The sequence below is a fragment of the Dipteris shenzhenensis genome, chromosome 11 (assembly GCF_047967505.1).
Source record: "Dipteris shenzhenensis isolate YYH24624 ecotype China chromosome 11, Dip_SZ_1.0, whole genome shotgun sequence".
Taxonomy (NCBI): domain Eukaryota; kingdom Viridiplantae; phylum Streptophyta; class Polypodiopsida; order Gleicheniales; family Dipteridaceae; genus Dipteris; species Dipteris shenzhenensis.
The window spans coordinates 19,618,695-19,635,680 of record NC_141606.1 but is presented as its reverse complement, the minus strand read 5'-3'; the positions used below and the strand labels follow the sequence as shown (position 1 = coordinate 19,635,680).

Below are 16,986 nucleotides of genomic sequence, written 5' to 3'. Positions count from 1 at the left end.
GTGACCCACAATGCACAAATATTGTGTAATAATAATTCTTATCATGGACTGAAAATGTCAAATTCCATGGATAGAGAGTTCTAGGACTTTGTTCATCTTCTCACCACCCTAATAAACAACAACATCATCATCATTTTGTGCATCATGTCATCACCATTATGACTAGTCCACATCATCATCATCACCATGAGAGCTTCATCCGTGGAGGAGGAGCATCTTCTTGGTGGGTGCTAGTGATGTATTTGGGGAAGCCCATGGTGAGGTGGGCATAGAGGAGTCTCTTGTTGGTGCTTGTGAAGCCGAGGCAAGTTTGAATAACTTTAATGGTGTCGTCTTTATCTGCATCTCCTCCATCATCATCCCATTTGGTGCATCTCCACAAGTAGAGCTTTGGCCTCTGCTAAGGCTACTTCCCCTGTTGCCCCAGTTTTGGGCCTCTTCTTCCCTTCCTCTGCAGCCCTTTCTGCACCCAAATTCTAGCCTCCCAGCTTCCGATCTGCCCCTCCGTAGCCCCTTCTTTAGTTCTTAGCCATCCTTCATCAGTTGGGTCCTTGCCTCTTACGTGCATTGCTCTCCCTCGACCGGCCTCTCAGCTCATCCCTCACTCTCATCGTACCTCGCTCTCAGAATTTCTCTGCTCCTCTCATCCCGCCCCTCTGCTTTTAAGCAGGCACACACGCTGCAGAAGCTTTGCTGCCCATCAATACCTTCCTCTCTCTCCGCCCGGGGTCCTGGGCATCGTCTCCTGTCGTCTTCCGGCTTTGATGCTCCAAACCCATAGCCTCATAGATCAAACCTTGATTTGGGTTCTGTCAAAACTCCGACGATCGGCCAGGAAACAACAGGGGAGATGGCAGCTCCAATTTGGCAGCCTCAGGAGGAAGGACTGAAGGAGATATGCGCGCTTCTGCAGGAATATAGAGCTCCAAGCTCCGATCAAAGTCGTATGTTTCAGCAATTGCAACGGTTCAGTCAGCTTCCGGACTTCACCAACTATCTTTCTTTTATTTTGTGCCGTGCTGAGGTATTAATTGATATACAGGTGCTTGCTGTCTGAGTACGCTTCATAGCTAGCAATGTGGTTGTCTGATCCCGACCTTGTTATTTAAAAATTGCATGTATGCGAGACCTCATCTTCTTAATGTACGGATTTCACAAGCCACGTATACGGAGCCCACGTTTCTTGGAAGACAAGGCTTTACAGAAGTGTTGGGGTAGTCTGGGTGCACATCCTGTCCTTGCCTTATATTTCTGCAGACAGTGCTCAATACTTTGAATGCACGTTCCATGTTTTGAATGTACAATAGTTCTGAGCTGTGTGTATATTGGTGTAGACTATGGTGATATTATTATTTACATCAATTTATTTTGTACTTTATTGTTGCATATCATACGTTTCCACATTAGCGTTCTGCTGTACAAGCTCCCGAATCAGACTGGGTAATGATTAGTTTATCTACTGGAGCTCTAGGTATAATGCCAAGACAGGATTAAGTCAGGATGACTCTTCGAGGGTGCTTGTTAAGCTTGTTTTTGTTTGTTTTCATTGACATTCCAAAGATGAGAGAGGGGCTTTCTTTCTTTTGCTGTAATTATCCAGGACAACGAGAGAATAGTCCTGACTGAGTGTTGTCTCTGGGACAGCTCTCACTGTTTGCATATTTATCCACGGGTCTTAAGGATGAGACTCGTTCGTCACTTTTGCCTATCAGTAAACCTTTTTCACAATTTCTTGCAGCTGAGTTTGACGGGCTTTGAGAGCAGACACGGGAAAAGCATAGTTATCAATCAAAGAGAATAAAGATATCAATTCTATGGGATGAGCGACATGGAATTGTCAATTGTGTAGACATGTAATTCTTTATGCCCAAGAGACTCCGCGGGTCTTTAGAAACCCAGTATAGCTGCTTATGCTTGGGCACTGATGACGACATAAGTGTTGCTTTGCTTGCTAAGTATGTCTTCCTTTTGTTTTTCATAAAAGTTTTTGTTTACCTCTTTTTTCTTCTCTTTCATTTTCTCTTTTATTTTCTTTGTAGATTTTTGATCTTTCAAACAACAAAAATTCTAAATTTGTATGATCAGACTTATTCTAGTCTTACAAAGGTATATGTAATTCTTTATGCATACAATTTATTTCCTTACAATTATGGGCCGTTCATTTGGCATAAGCCCAAAATTGAGCTAGGCCACATGTGCTGGCTAGAGCATGGCCTGACTATCTACAACCATGAATCTGGAAGGAAGTGAGTACAAGAACGGTTCCAGTGCCTGAGCAGACCCTTGTGGAAGTTGCAAGGTGGATCTATGGTACTCAAGCTGTCATGACGTGCTGGCACCAGTAAAAAGCAATGACAAATATATATTTTTGTCTTGCAGCTGCTAGTGCCACCCGTGTGGCCAAGCAAACTGGATGGTTGGTGAACATAGAGTGCTTTGCACGAAGAGCACCCTCCTTCACATGCACCAGCCCTCGTGCTGCTCCAGTCATGCTCCAATGAGCCCATGTAGTCTGGATCATTTGGAGCATGTGCACGTGCATGTGTTCTTACTTTCACTTTTGTGGAAAATTCACTGGTTATAGGTCCAGAATGTGCAAAAGTTATTTGTGAAGCAGACTTATGCTTCCTCTGTCTATCTGGATTGCCTACTCTATTCAGGGCTCAGGATTTCAGTTCCTTCCATCAGCTGTTGTTTTTCTGGTTTTCTGCAGACTGCAATGTACGGATTCAAATAGCCAGCTTAAATGTTGTTTTGTTTCAAATGAGGTGTTTGCTTTCAATTGATGCTCTGTTTTCTTGTCGTACTCTCTGCACGAAGTGATTCATCTATCCTGCCTCTATTCCCATTATGTGGTGTCATAAGCTTCTTCAAATCTTTGTCTTTCTTTGTTTTGGCATTTTAACGTCAAGTTGGCCTGCTTGCTGTTGCAAAGTTTAATCAAAGTATAATTCTTGGGCCAGAAAACCCCCAAAATTTTAGCTACAAGGGCTATGCAAGGTTTAATCTGACATCCAGAATGGACAAACTGCACACATCACCCCACTCTCAATTTTCTAAGAGAAATCTCAGCCTGAAAACATGGTTTTATAATCAAGATCAATTCGTGCATTGCAAATTTTAGCTACAAGGGCTATGCAAGGTTTAATCTGACATCCAGAATGGACAAACTGCACACATCACCCCACTCTCAATTTTCTAAGAGAAATCTCAGCCTGAAAACATGGTTTTATAATCAAGATCAATTCGTGCATTGCAATTTGATGAAATTTGTACGTGAGGGAGTTGAATCTCAAGACAATCTTACATTTCCAGAGAAGCTTAAAAGTTTGACTCCTGTTTTAGTCACATTAGAACAGTACTTTGAATGGTAATGAGAGCCTTAAGATGGAAATAAGAGCTACTGAATGAAGGACCGCTAAACATTCTACCATTTCTGAAATAAGCGAGTGGTAAATGAGAGCTTAGTACACATGACCTCTGGTAATTCTGCTTGTAGGGCTGCCCCTCAGCTTAAGGTTGGCCATTGAGGTCAAAATCAAGAGGTGAGTGAGGGATACCTCTTTGATGTAGAAAGCAGCTGAAATCCTCCTACTATTGTGAGGTGTCTCCTCCATACCTTTGCTGTCTTCCACCATCAATAAAGCAAATTTAAAAAGTTACAAGCGCTGATACCAATACAACCTACCCTTCAATATAGTCGTAGACTTGATCTATGCACCAAGGTGAAATGGGAAAATAGCTGCTTCTGGTGGGCAGCGTACACTCCTTTTGGATTTTGGCTGCCCAAATCCCCCCCTCCCCCCCCAGGTGCCTGATTTCATTGGTCAATTGGCTTGGCTGCAGACTGGTCATGGTGTTGGCCTACCAACTAGGTGAATTTCCCTGGTTGGCCCTAATTGGACTGGCCTGGTCAGAGCTGGTTTTCAGCCGCCAAATCTACTTATCCCTACCCTACCTGTAATGTTCTCAATGCCGTTGTCTGTTTGATTAGAGCTCAGAAATGCCTGCTATGTTTGCATATCACTACCATAACCATACATGAGCATGGCATGCCATCGTGCAGCAAATTCATGTGATGGTTGCATTTCAACACATTTAAAGATGAACATTTCTAGGTTCGGGGCAAGCCTTCACACTTCTTTTATGTGATGCAGGCTTTTGTAAGGGAAAATGGTTCTCTCGGCTTGTGGGGTTTTTGGGATTGAGATTACTCTCCCTCCCCTGCTGCTGTAGGAAGAATATTTTGGGATTGCCTTATCTCCCACCTCATGAGTCTTTTTGAGAGGTCTTGGATTGAGTTTCTCTCTGCCTCTGTCATTTTGTGTTGTTTTGACTGGAATAGATTACTTTTCCTTGAATAAAAAAAAGATGGCAAATTGGCATATGTTGCTTGACAAGGTGCAAGAGGAGCACAGCACGGCAAAAATAGAAATATGTCCATATTTTCACGATGGGCCTTAGGGCCTTCTGGCATAGCAGCAGGCAAGGGATGTAGGAGGACAAGCTTGGCGATTTTATACCCAAGACTCTGTATGAGCATTTGGTGGATGAGGAAATGCATGCGGACATAAGGCACCATGGGGGGATCCTCCTTTCTCAATAGATGATGTTGGCAAAGGACCTTAGAAACTTGACAATAGGAACACAGTATGCAACTGTGCTGGAAATGTCAAAATGGCTTGAATATACAGTCATGGAATGGATTGTTGCTACGCTGAACTCAGCTATGCAACATGGCTTTCCCACAGACTAGGCGGGAGGACGAGGGAGGTCAAGACTAGTTTTCAAAGGTCGGATACAGAGCAATCGAATAATTATTGCACTATTATCACATGTTTTGGAATGACAAAACTCTTTCTGCTCTTATTGAGCAGAAAAGGAAAATGGAAAGCCTACCTGGGGCAAATATGTTTAGATGTGAGCACAGCACAGTTGATCATCCAGTCATATGCTGAGAGTCTGGATGGAGGAAGGCCACTGAAAGGCAAGTGAAAGCTGGGATAGCCAATCTATATATTGCAGCTCTAGCTCATTGATTGAGCAAGTAGGATGCTAGCTGCAAACACAGGAAGGGCTCTCACCAGTGTTGAAGAACCACCTTGGGGTTAAGCAAGGTTCTCCGCTTCATCAACTGTGTTTTCTATGCATAGACGAGCTTGATTTATAATGATAAACTTATAAGGATTGAAGTGATCATTGGACATGTAGTAATTTCTCTCCGCCACTCCACAACCACTTGTGGAAGTAGGGACAGGTTTTTTCAGTGTAGTGGGCTGACTTTGAATGTAGAGTAGACCAAGTTTAGAACTCATAAGAAGGCTGTAGATACGCTTTTGATCACCTTTGAAGAACTCATCAAAGTACAATATGATCTTGAGAGTATGGGCTGATGGTAGATATATAGATGGGTGGTTAGGGTTAAGGCTCCTTAAGGGTACCTAAACCTCTTTATACATATTCTTAAATTGCTATATGTTACTATCTAGTGAATTCTTCCATTCATCCCCCTTAAGGGCCTCTGAATACAAATTTTTCTTAGCATATTCTAATTGTGATTCAGCAAATAAAGATGCCATAATTTCTCGCAAGCCTGCTTTCCTGCCAAAACATTGTCACATCTAATAGACCTATGACGATTCTTAGTATCATTCTGTTTTTATTTTGGGTGGACAGCCTATCTTTGATTTGAAAAGCTTTAATCTGCTTTTTAGGCAGTTTTCTATCCCGGATGTAATGTAAGTAGGTCCTTGTACTATCTAGGTGTTCTGTATTTTATAAAGTTTCCATCCTCATAGGGGTCCGTCGGATGCTGGCCCATGCTGCAGAGATACACATTAAGATGATTGCTGTCGGAAGATGGTCAGTTCTGTTAGAATCTCACTGTGCCCACCTGTGAACCCCCGATTTGAGGGGACAAGGGGCAGTGAGAGGTAGGAGGGCTGGGGAGAGACCCAGGCCGGCATCGGAGGGAGGATTGCATGGTAAAAATAGGCGACCAGCACACGGGCTGGTCGCAGCCTGCAACAGCAGGTATGAGGGGGCTCTAGGCCTCACATGAAGGCACCAGCAGCAGCACAGACTGGCTGCCCAGGGCACCCTTATATAGGGGCCTGTGGCTGGCCAAGTCGGCCCAACCAGGGCCACCGACCAGGGCCAACCCTGGTCGGTTTATGGGGCCCCTATGGTCGGCCACCAGACAGGGTAACCGACCCTGCTGGTCGGTCATTTGAAGGGGCCTGGGCAGAGCCTATAAAAGGCCCACTTCTGCATTCAGCCCAGCATCCAGTGCAATACAGAAAGCCCTTCTTCAAGGCTGTGTTCAGCACTCAGATCTGGGACAGTTTTGTGAGAGAGAGTTCATCAGTTTTCTCCAGCACCCTGCTGTGATTTGTATAGCTCCCTTGGAGCCATTTTCTGCCCACCATCCGGTGGTTGAATATACTTTCTCTCTCCGTCTATATTTGCTGTTATTTCTGAGTGTGTTTTTGTCGCATCTGTAATCATCTATCTAAGTAGAGTGTGTAAGAGTTGGAGAGATCTTGGGTGGAGGATTGAGTGATTCATTCCCTCATCATTTCTAACAAGTTCTCTTTTGTTGTTCAGAATTTTGTGTGGTAGTATAGGAAAAGATTCACTTGGAATATCTCAGTGGGTAAGATGATCTCTTCCTTTTTGTGAGTTTTATCGTCCTTTTTTTTTGCTTGTGTCTATCTTGGCTTTATTCATATTGTTTCGTCTAGCTTTATTTCATTTGCAGAGGACTTCTTCACATCAGATAACAGAATAATGGGGATGTCTGCATGTCTGAAGAGTGCATGTGTCCAGGGGGGCTTTTGGTTGTTTGAAAGGATTGATTTTGTGCATAATTATCGAGTTTTCATTACATACGAAGAGGTTGAGTGTGTCGACCCTACTGTATTCTCCACATAAGGAGATCTTGATTATATTAAGCTTTGTGCAGGGGCAGTCTGTTGAAGTTCGACAGGTAGCTGGTTTGCTGCTGAAGAACAGTCTGAAAGTCCATTATGCAACACTTGTTCCTGCCTATCAAGAGTATATAAAGGCTGAGTTACTGCCTTGCCTTGGAGCATCAGATAGACATTTGCGAGCAACAGTTGGTACTGTCGTATCTGTTATTGTTCAGCAAGGGCATGTGCAAGGTTGGCCTCAGTTGCTTGGAGCACTTTTGCAGTGCTTGGAAAGCAATGACTACAATCATACCGAAGGAGCTCTGGATGCGCTTTCAAAGGTCTGCTTATTAATGAGATAGAGATTTTGTCTTTACTCTGAAAAGTTGAGAAGTTTCAATCGTGCTTCCAATGATAGTGGATCCTGACACCAGTCTTATTTTTGGATGATGCATGTAATAGCAAGGGTTGTTTTTTGTATTAAGATTTGTAGTTTGGGAGGGTGGCCATTCAGCTATTTAATAGGAATTGATTTGCTGGGGTCCAGCAGTGGCACCACTACTGATTCTTTATGGACCTCTAGTGTGTGTGTATGTAGAAGCATGTGTGTGTAGGCAAATGCGTGTAGCATGTATATACAGTTGTGTTTTGTCCTTTTGAGCATTGGCATGTATGTTGTTTGTTTTTAACACACCTGAACATGTTCAGCATATTGCAATCTGGGACATAAGCCCAAAAGAAAGGTCTTAGTGTTTCCTTATCTCCAAAATGAACAGGCCAAGTATTTTGTGGTCTGTATATTTGGCGAAATGGGGAAGTTGCTGTGAGTGTGGTGCACGTGCGGAGGTGTGAGAAGAACAGAAAGATAGACACAGGTGTAGGCAATAGCAACTGTATATCCTGTACAATCCACAGCCAAGGGGCTGGACAAGTGTGAGAAAGAATGTTCCAAGGAAGGCCTACAGGTGAGACATTTGAGTGGAGAGTGGAGGCAAGCTTTAATTGGCCCCAGCCAGCCTGGTGGGCTGACCAATAAACGGACCAGCCAGGTCGGTTGACCCAATTAGGCCAGTTGGCTGACTGGACCCTGGTTGGGTTGGGTTGGGTTGGGGCCCAGTTTGGGCACCCAACCCAGCCCTAACTACAGCTAACCTAGCCTATCCAGGCCTACCTACTCTCCTGTCTGGGCGGACACACCCACACAGACGCCCTCTCACTATGAGATGCCATCCTCTAATACCCTCTCTGCAGCTCATGGTGAGCCCAACAATCTGAAGAAGCAAGTCGATGAAGATGTTACCATGGGTACCCTCCAGCAGTGTGACTACTGGATTCACCTTGGAGAGAGCACCAAGTAGCCTGGATCCTCGAACCATAATGCTACCTTGAACAGCAAATGAGATGTCCTCAGCCATGCCAGTCTGCACTGAATTCCTAGTGGGGTATAATGATCTGTGGAACACACTATGACCTGTCTCCTCCAGTGAACACATCACGAACGGGAGCCTCGGACAACGAACTCCGCCGGAACACACCATGTCCATAGTCTTTGCGACGTCAAGCAATGAACTCAGAACTCATCTGGTCCATAGCTCCACAAACCTGCTTTGTCTGTCAGACTTTCAAATGATCGTGGCCGTTATCAGCCCACACTCCCTACCACATGCCCTCTCTGGCTGTGATCCGTGGGGGGACGCGGAACTAGTGTTAGAAGTTTGGGTAATCTGGAGATCCTTGGCAAGAACTGCCTTGGAACCACCAGACTGGGAGGAAGAGTTCAACTATGAGTCCTGGTCTTTAGTTTTGACTTTGGACCGACATCTCTAGCCAGATGCCCTCTCTTACCACATAGTTCCCTTCCTTGAAACCAAGTTCATTTGCATATTTCTTCTGCTTGGCTTGGGCATCTTGCATATTCTTTTTAGCCAATTGTAGGAGAGTTTCCATCCTCTTTAAGTCATTTTGTGCTTGCTGGATTTTCACAGCCACGTCTGCAATAGAGGAAGGCATTCCCACTTTGCGCCCATACATTGCCTCAAATGGGCTCATGCCAAATAGAGAGATGGTTAATGCTGTTGTAGCAAAATTCAGCAAGTGCATAAAACCTATGAGACCAAAATTGAATACGTCATGGGAGCACCCCTCTATGAGAGGGCGACTAGAGGCATCTAACACACCTCTAAGAAGCTACTGATAGCAAAAATAGGTATGGACTCCATGTATTGGGGGTGATTTATATCATGTGTTGGCCATCGATAGCTTGAGCTTCAGTGTGGGGCTTGATGTCCCATCGAGACTTGTGGAACATATCCAAAATTTGTTCTAGTTCGTACCCATTGCCGGATGATGTACTTATGCACGACATGAGACTGTTTGACGCTGTGATGCAGCTATGATGGTGCCTTGGATGGGGGGATTGCTTGCAAGGATTGGGTTTAGTCTCTTGCTGACATGGCATATCTAGCGAGGGGCTCAAAGTCCCAAGCATGGCATCCCCCACCCACTGGTGGCTCATCTTTTGTGAAAAAGAAATATATGATCTCCTTTGTTTGGGACCATGTTCCATAGTGGGCCTCATGAGTGTGGATTAGGGTGGGGTGACATCATGTACAAAGAGTGTTAGTGCTAGCCTTCGTCATGGCTGAGTTTGCCCTTCACCTCCGGAGTGCCGACAGAAACTCAGTACGAAGACTTTGTATAAATGGATGCTCAAGTATGTGTGGGTGTGTGGATTCGTATGTGTGAGAGCATACTTTTATACTATGTTCTACACCCACTGTTGGGCGCTGATGACGTCAGTGGGGATGTCATAGTAGCTAGTCCCTGCTATGCATGATGGAGTTTATGGTTCTCAATCTTATGAGTGACTCTTGTGAGATTGAAACTGCACTATGTTGTGTTTTTAGAGGATGAGTTTGGGAATGTTCGTGGATTCATCTAGGTATATACAAAGAGTGTTAGTACACGAGCCCGTGGTAGTGAGTCAAAAGCCTTCCAGAAATTCACAAAGCAGTAGTGTACACTGTATACTCGTGTTTTTGGTAGCCTGGCTTCTTCTTGGAGGTGGGTTCATATTGTCTGAGACCTGCCTGACCAGGTGCTCGCATGCATGTGCACTGAGCATACTCACTGATATGTATCTCAATTTACCTTGGCTATGAAGTGCTCAGTCACGATAGTATGGAAGCTGCCTGCATCCATGGTTATCTCTACCTTGTGAGTGGGTATGATGGTGTTTGTGGTCCAAGAAGTGAGACCGGCTTGCAGAAGGCTTCATTGAGAGGAAGTAAATCCAAGAGTGGGTCAGGGGTTTTGCTTGAAGCAGTTCTTGATGCAAAGTGCTCAGAAGTGTCTATTCGGCTACTCATTGCGCATACATGGTTTATTTATTTCCCAAGCCACAAAGGGGGCTCTTTCTTCCCTCCTAGGTGACCTCTATGGGACTTGGATCTTTGATGAAGTCTAAGCATGGAGGTAGTATTCTCCCAAGTCGGCACCAGTAGAAGGAGTAGGTGTTTTTCATGACGATTTGACACCCCCTGTCAGTATTTTGCTCATAACTTTTCGCTCGATGGTCCGATTTGGACGAATCTTATATCAGCGCAAAGCTCTTTTTGGTAGACCCTCTGGATGGGTCCCTTTCAACTTGTAAGATTGCCAAAGAATCTTGATCCGTAAAGCTTGTGAGTTAAGTGTAATGATATCATGTTCTCTAGAATGCAGGATACTAGTTGCTCTGGCATCTTCATGAACAGCAACCGTCCATTCAATGCTAGGCATGGCTGCTTTGACATGTGCTAAACTCTAACTGAAAATGTCCTTCTCTTTGTACCAGCCTTCAGGGAGCCCGCCTATTGTAATCTTCATTGTATTGTCATGTCTGGCCTCATGCTCTTTACAAGACCAGCCTAGAGCAAGTTTGTGGAATCTGAAAGGAGAAGGAGCCATGTGTCATCACGATAATGGCTGAACATAGTTCCATATAAAGCTGAAAGCTAAAAAGCTAATTGAGGTGCAAACAAAGTAGGTTCTGATTGTAGGCAAGGCTGGTCATGCGCGGTTAGTTAATCTTCTTGAATATCAGTTTTACCTGCCTTTGTATCAATCTCCACAATCACTTCTTTCTTGATTGTTTGTACGCACTGTGAACAAGCTCTTTAACTGTAGAGACTAGTTGAGGGGTAGGGGGAGAAGCCTTTCAAGTCTTCATCACGTCATCAATTATTGACTGCTTGCCAGGTCCTTCAAGAACCTGAAGTCTAGCTGTAACAGCTGCCAACTGCAACTTTAACTTCGCACCTCCTACTGTAAATAGATGATCTGTTCTTGAGGTCCGATGATGGGTTGAATAAGGATCCCCCTTTGATATGTCTTTGCATATGGAGAAGGTGTCAGAGCTGCAACTGTAGAATGGATAACTTTGCTGGTTGGTGAAGCTGACGAGTTTCGAAAAGGAACCAGGCTGTTCTATATTGGCCATATCTGAGATAACCTCCTAACTGAGGGTAACGCCCAGTTTGGGCTGGGGGCTCAGCCCAACTCAGGTTAGGGAGGATGAAAGAGGAATGCTGCTGTAACTCCTTGTGAATCCTAGTTTGAAGTTGCAAACTGTTTTGGGGGCTGGAGCTGAAGCTGTTGGAACTGTGAGTTAGGGTTAGGTTTGAATTTGCTGTGAAACCTAAAGTCTACTGGCGGTGTGATCTCCTGTTGGTGACAGTGAACTGAAGTTTCCTGCCTAGTTGCGGGTTTGCTGGCAGGGTAACCTAGGGTTTACTGTTTAATGGCGACGCAGCCTGACGGGAGGTTTACTGCGGCCTGCTCAACAATGGCCTACTCGATGACAAAGGTCTGTTCGATGATGACCTACTCGACCTATTTGGTGACAACGATGATTTGACGTAGGCGGCCTACTTGACCTATTCCCATAAAATGCACGTTCCGAAGGGGGCGATGGAGGGAGGAACGAAAGAAATCATAAATATCCACAAAGGAGGTGCCATAGAGCCAAGAGTTATGGGCATGATATAAAGACCATAGTGCCTAATAACAACACCAACTGAAAAACTGAATATACTCCGAAGTAGAGGCATATCTCCCAAACAACGAAAACTGCCTATCGAAAGCAATGCTAGGAAATCGAGCACAAAGATAAGTTCCCGATCTGGGAAGAAAATCACAGGAAACCGGGCAAGTCTAGTGTAAATGCAAGACAGTCTCCCTTGGATGTGAACAAGACGGACAATGCGAGGAAGCTATGCGCCTGACAGCAAAAAACGAACCCATCGGTAAAGCACCAACCAAACACTGCCATAAGAAAAGCCTTTGTCTGAGCAGGAGCTTACTATTCCAAATACGGCCAAGACAAACCTTCCAGTAGGTAAGATGCCAGATAAAAAGGCCACGCTCCTGAATCCATGGTTGAGGTAAAAGATGATAAGCTTTCTCAGTAGTGAGATTTGCAAAGTAGAATAATCGGAATGCCTCGATCAAATCTCCAATCCATAAGAAAATGGTCAGTAATAAACATGGAACATGTTGAAAGGGAAGCAGCATGGTACTTAGAGTACACCATATAGGCTTGTGATGCATGTCCAAACAAAATTGTCTCCTGGCCCGTGGAAAAGAAAAGAGTAAGACCCCGGTCATCCACTACATCATCCATTGTGGAAATACCTAATCGATGTAGACAATAAGCCTTTCTAGGCTGAAGATGTCCAACAACGGATCAAAGACATGGCTCTAATGAATACTATGCGAATGAAGTGTATTTTCCCGGATTCGGGGGACGACCTGACCAATGCAGATGTTCCAGAAGGAGCTGCCAATCATGATGTACATGCCCGAAGATAGCATCAGATAGAGCAGGAATCCATTGTCCAGAAGCGTCAGAATGAAGTGAAGCAAGCAGGAGAGCATGAGTGCCCGATGGGACGCTACGCAAGAAAAGGAGCCAAAAGAGGAGCCTTGCGAGCTATCACATGAGAGTGAATATTCAAAATATTTAAACCCATGCATCTTGGGCGAACAAGCATAGCTGTACTTTAGAAGCTGAAGCGCCTTACTATCCGTTTTAGTGCGCCACAAGCATTTCATAGCCTTGGATATGAATTTCTCAATGTTTGTAAATGACCAAGGAATCAATGGCAAGTGAAATTGCACATAGGCCATAATAATAGACTGTACTATTCGAAGATGGACATGTAAGGGCCATGTGGACAGCTTCCAATAATCTATCTTATGAAATAGCTTCTGCAAAACCCATAGTCTTTCCCGTGGCAAGAAAATATGCCAACCAATGGGGTAGCCCAAATGGCGCACAATGTGATTTGAAGGCAATATCAATGTAGGCCATAAAATACGGTGCCAATTACATGCATGGAAAGGAAGGAGTTTGGATTTGGCAAAGTTTACCTTTAGTCCAGCTGCAAGACCAAATAAGTGAAGGGGTTGCATAAGATGGCGAACATTTGAATCAGAGTTCCCAAGAAAAAAGGAGTCATCAGCATAGGCTCGACTAACAAAAGGAGCGCCTCCAAGTATATCAATACCATGTAAATGTTGGCGAGAAACCAGTGTAACCAAAAAACGTGTTTCTATTTGGCGAAAAACTTAGAAACGTTTCTAGACGAAAGGTTTTGCTGAAATAGGCAAAACGCTAGTGCATTGGGGGAAACGCCCTAGTACAGGTTGTCACCTGTGTCTGGACTCTTTTGAGAGTGCTCAATGTGTATGTGTGTATTGGAGAGCTCTTTTGTGAGAGAGATAGAGAATCTGAAGATAATTATTCATGTTTTATATATAATTCATATAAACTGCATTTTAAAAACCATTTCTAGATGAAACGCCCGGCAAAATCTAGAAACGTTTCTTGTCACACTGCGAGAAACCAAATCATCCATTTGCATTAGGAGTGTATTCGTAGCAATAGCAAAAAGCAGAGCACTGAGTGACAGCGCTGACAAACAAAGCGTCCTAATGACCATGAGGAAATAAGAGCATAAGATAAAAGACAAGATGCTGTGCCACCATCATAAAGTGAGAGAACCATATTTTGCATTTTAGGACCGCATGACATCTGCAATGAAGTCCCATTTGACTGCATCAAATGCTTTTTCAATATCTATCTGCATTATCAAAACATTTTGGTGCGTGTATTTGGCATATTCAATACCATCCATGATTTGCCTGTGAGGCACAAATCCGTATTGCGTAGGGTGCAAGCATCTATCTAAGATCCGTGAGATACATAATACCAACATTTTAGAGATAAGCTTGTAAATCACAGGCATCAAGGTAATTGGCCTCCAATGCGATAAATGCTTACATAGCTGCTTCTTAGGAACCAAACATGGTAGGCCTTTCTTCCAAGAAGAGGGAAAAGAACCAGAAATCGATCATGTGCAAAAGAACAGGGCTTAGTCGATCCGACAATTTCGCAAAAATTTCCACTATAAGGCCATTCCAACTTAAGGCCATCCCAACTTGGGGATTTACTTCAGCTCTTTATCTTTTATCTGTGAATGGCAATTCCATTGAATCGGCCTCCTCAGAAGAGAGAATTGGATGGACATGGCGAAGGAAAGCATCTCTAGCAACAAGCTGAGCAGATGAAGAGGGCAGAGGGGCAGCAAACAAATCTGCAAAATAATGTTGGACCATAAATGTATGAAACGTTTCGGAGCCCCCAAAAAAACCCTAAAAGTTCCAAAACCTCAAATTGCCCCGATTTTTGGAAATCTGGTGTTGTGTATCATTTTCGCCACCCATAGCCTCAAATTGCCCCCCGTATGTGTGAAATCGACCTTCAGCCCGTCCTCCAGGAATATCAAATGTAAGGCTATTTAAATATATATTTTTTCCCAAAAAAATTATAACTTTTTAGATTATTACCACCAAAACACCAGCGTTCTCATAGTTTTTAGCTTTCTTGTACTAGTTTTTCTTTACCGGAGCAGCGAGAGTATGTTATCTTTTCAGTTTTTTTAGCAGTAGCTGTCTACACACATATGTATGCATGCAAATATGCGAGAGAGGGGGGGTGGCGTTGCATATACTAATATGTATGTATCCTAGAAGCAACCAAGTTAAATTTTCGAGTGGCCAAGGCCCACCTCCTTGGCTAGCCCCATGCGTGCTTGTGTGTACACATTAGGCAGCAATTGGCTACCCAAGGAGGTGGGAAGAATTTGATCTTGTTTCTTGTAGGATACATCATCAATCACGAGCACATCATGGTAAACCTAAGTACGTCTTTCTAGTGGTGGAGCTCCTCTGTCTATAAGAGGTCGAGCTAGCATTGTTTCTCAAAGGGATGCAAATTTGACGACATAGCTTCACAAACTGACAGAGAATGCCTTATCTAGATCTATATATCCATCCTTCAATCTTATTTGCTGTATCTATCCATCCTTCGATTGTATGTCTTATCTATCCATCCATCCATCCACCTAACTACCTACCTATCAATGTATACATCTGTCCATCTAGAGATCTCCACTATATTTTTCTATCAGGGTTTTCATAGAGTAATTGTCTACAGTTTCTCCTTACAAGCTTGTGATCAAGATACTAAAACTTGCTCTTCGTCTGACTGGGGGATTGACTTCTCTGGTTGAATTATGCATGCTAATTTGATAGGGTTTGCCTTTTTCTTGCAATATTACTTGAAGTGGTCTTGACTTCTTGCAAATTTGTTTTCAAACATAAGAAAGGGATGTTTTTAGTTGGTGTTTTACAATTCAATGCAAAGTTGTTTCCTTAGAGCTAGACAAATGTTGTAATTATAACTTGTTTTGGGCCACAGATTTGTGAGGACACACCAGAAGAGCTGGATGCTGATGTTCCAGGCGTTTCTGAAAGACCCATAAATGTCTTTTTGCCAAGACTATTGGAGGTTTGGTTCTGACAGCTTTATCAGAATCTTGAATAAGGATTGTTGAGATGTCTACTATGAGATTGTTGCTATCTGCTGTGAACTTCAGGGTGATACATTGTGAAAAGGCGCTATCAAACCCTCTTCTTTCCTTTGTTCTTTCGCTTGTTGTATACAAGTTGTAATTTGTAAGATTGGATTTATTCTAGTGTCATGACACATTGTATCTTGAAGTTGTAACCTTGTTTCAGAATGCAGAAGTGTACTCATGAACTGATGTGTACTTGCAGATGTTTTCCTCCCCCCATGCTGCTCTCCGTAAATTGGCTTTGAGTTCAGTGAATCAGTTTATCGTTCTTATGCCAACTGTAAGTTTACAACTACGGTCTCGACTCAATGTGTAGCAGTGGTTTTTGCAAAGATGAGACTTTCCTAGTCCCGCCCCCCCCTCCTGCCTGCCCCACCCCTCTCCTTTTTTTTGGGGGTATAGTTGTAGAAGGGGCCAGTCCTTATTTTATAAGAAGTTGCATTATTTTGGAATACCTTTCTTTTTATTGACAAGTTGAGACTTTTGCATAACAGATCCCACACCACATGCTGTGCCCAAGTCGTCAATTTCTACTTCACTATTAAAAGCCTTTTTTTTGGGGATGCACATCAAAGCTAGGTTTTGATCAACAAGGGTTGTTTGTATGAGGGATAAACTTGAGTTGGCGTATTCTGGGCAAGTGGTATTGGTTTGAGCTATCTACCACTCTAGGGTTACGGTAGTAAGCTGTCATCAACACAACGATCGTACTACTTACATATGTGGTCAAATGTGATGTGATAGTTCCAACAAAACACTTTTGGTTACCCGTCCAGATACTTGTGGTCATGGTGGGTGGGGTCTTAATTGCATATCAAAGTTGACAATGCACAATCATTGTTGACAGGTGATTTTGGATGCATGATGCACGATGCCCGTGGCCACTAATCGAATGCATTATGGACATTGCATAAAAAGTTGAAGGCGGTCTTTGGGGCATGGGTCTTTGTGTGGGATTAGTCTTGTGGCCATGCTGGAATGGGGATAACAATTGTTTGAAAACCCCATATGTTTGGATCTTATCAAAAGTTTGGATGTACTCATGATGCTTTTTGATGGAATAGCGTTGTGATGTGGCATATGTCTTTGCTCTTTCTTGAAGAACATAACTCTCC

At 43.6% G+C, this 16,986-nt stretch overlaps 1 protein-coding gene across 2 annotated transcripts in view; it reads left to right on the top strand.

The window, feature by feature from the left end:
• The first annotated feature begins 285 nt into the window (after positions 1-285).
• TRN1 (transportin 1) overlaps positions 286-16,986 on the top strand; it is an 87,358-nt gene continuing 70,657 nt past the window's right edge. For both annotated transcript variants that reach the window (XM_087381030.1, XM_087381029.1), the window contains exons 1-4: positions 286-1,024; positions 6,965-7,252; positions 15,715-15,804; positions 16,074-16,151. In XM_087381030.1, coding sequence (XP_087237156.1) covers positions 851-1,024; positions 6,965-7,252; positions 15,715-15,804; positions 16,074-16,151 — 630 coding nt within the window. In that variant the 5' untranslated portion in view covers positions 286-850. The remainder of the gene's footprint in view (positions 1,025-6,964; positions 7,253-15,714; positions 15,805-16,073; positions 16,152-16,986) is intronic.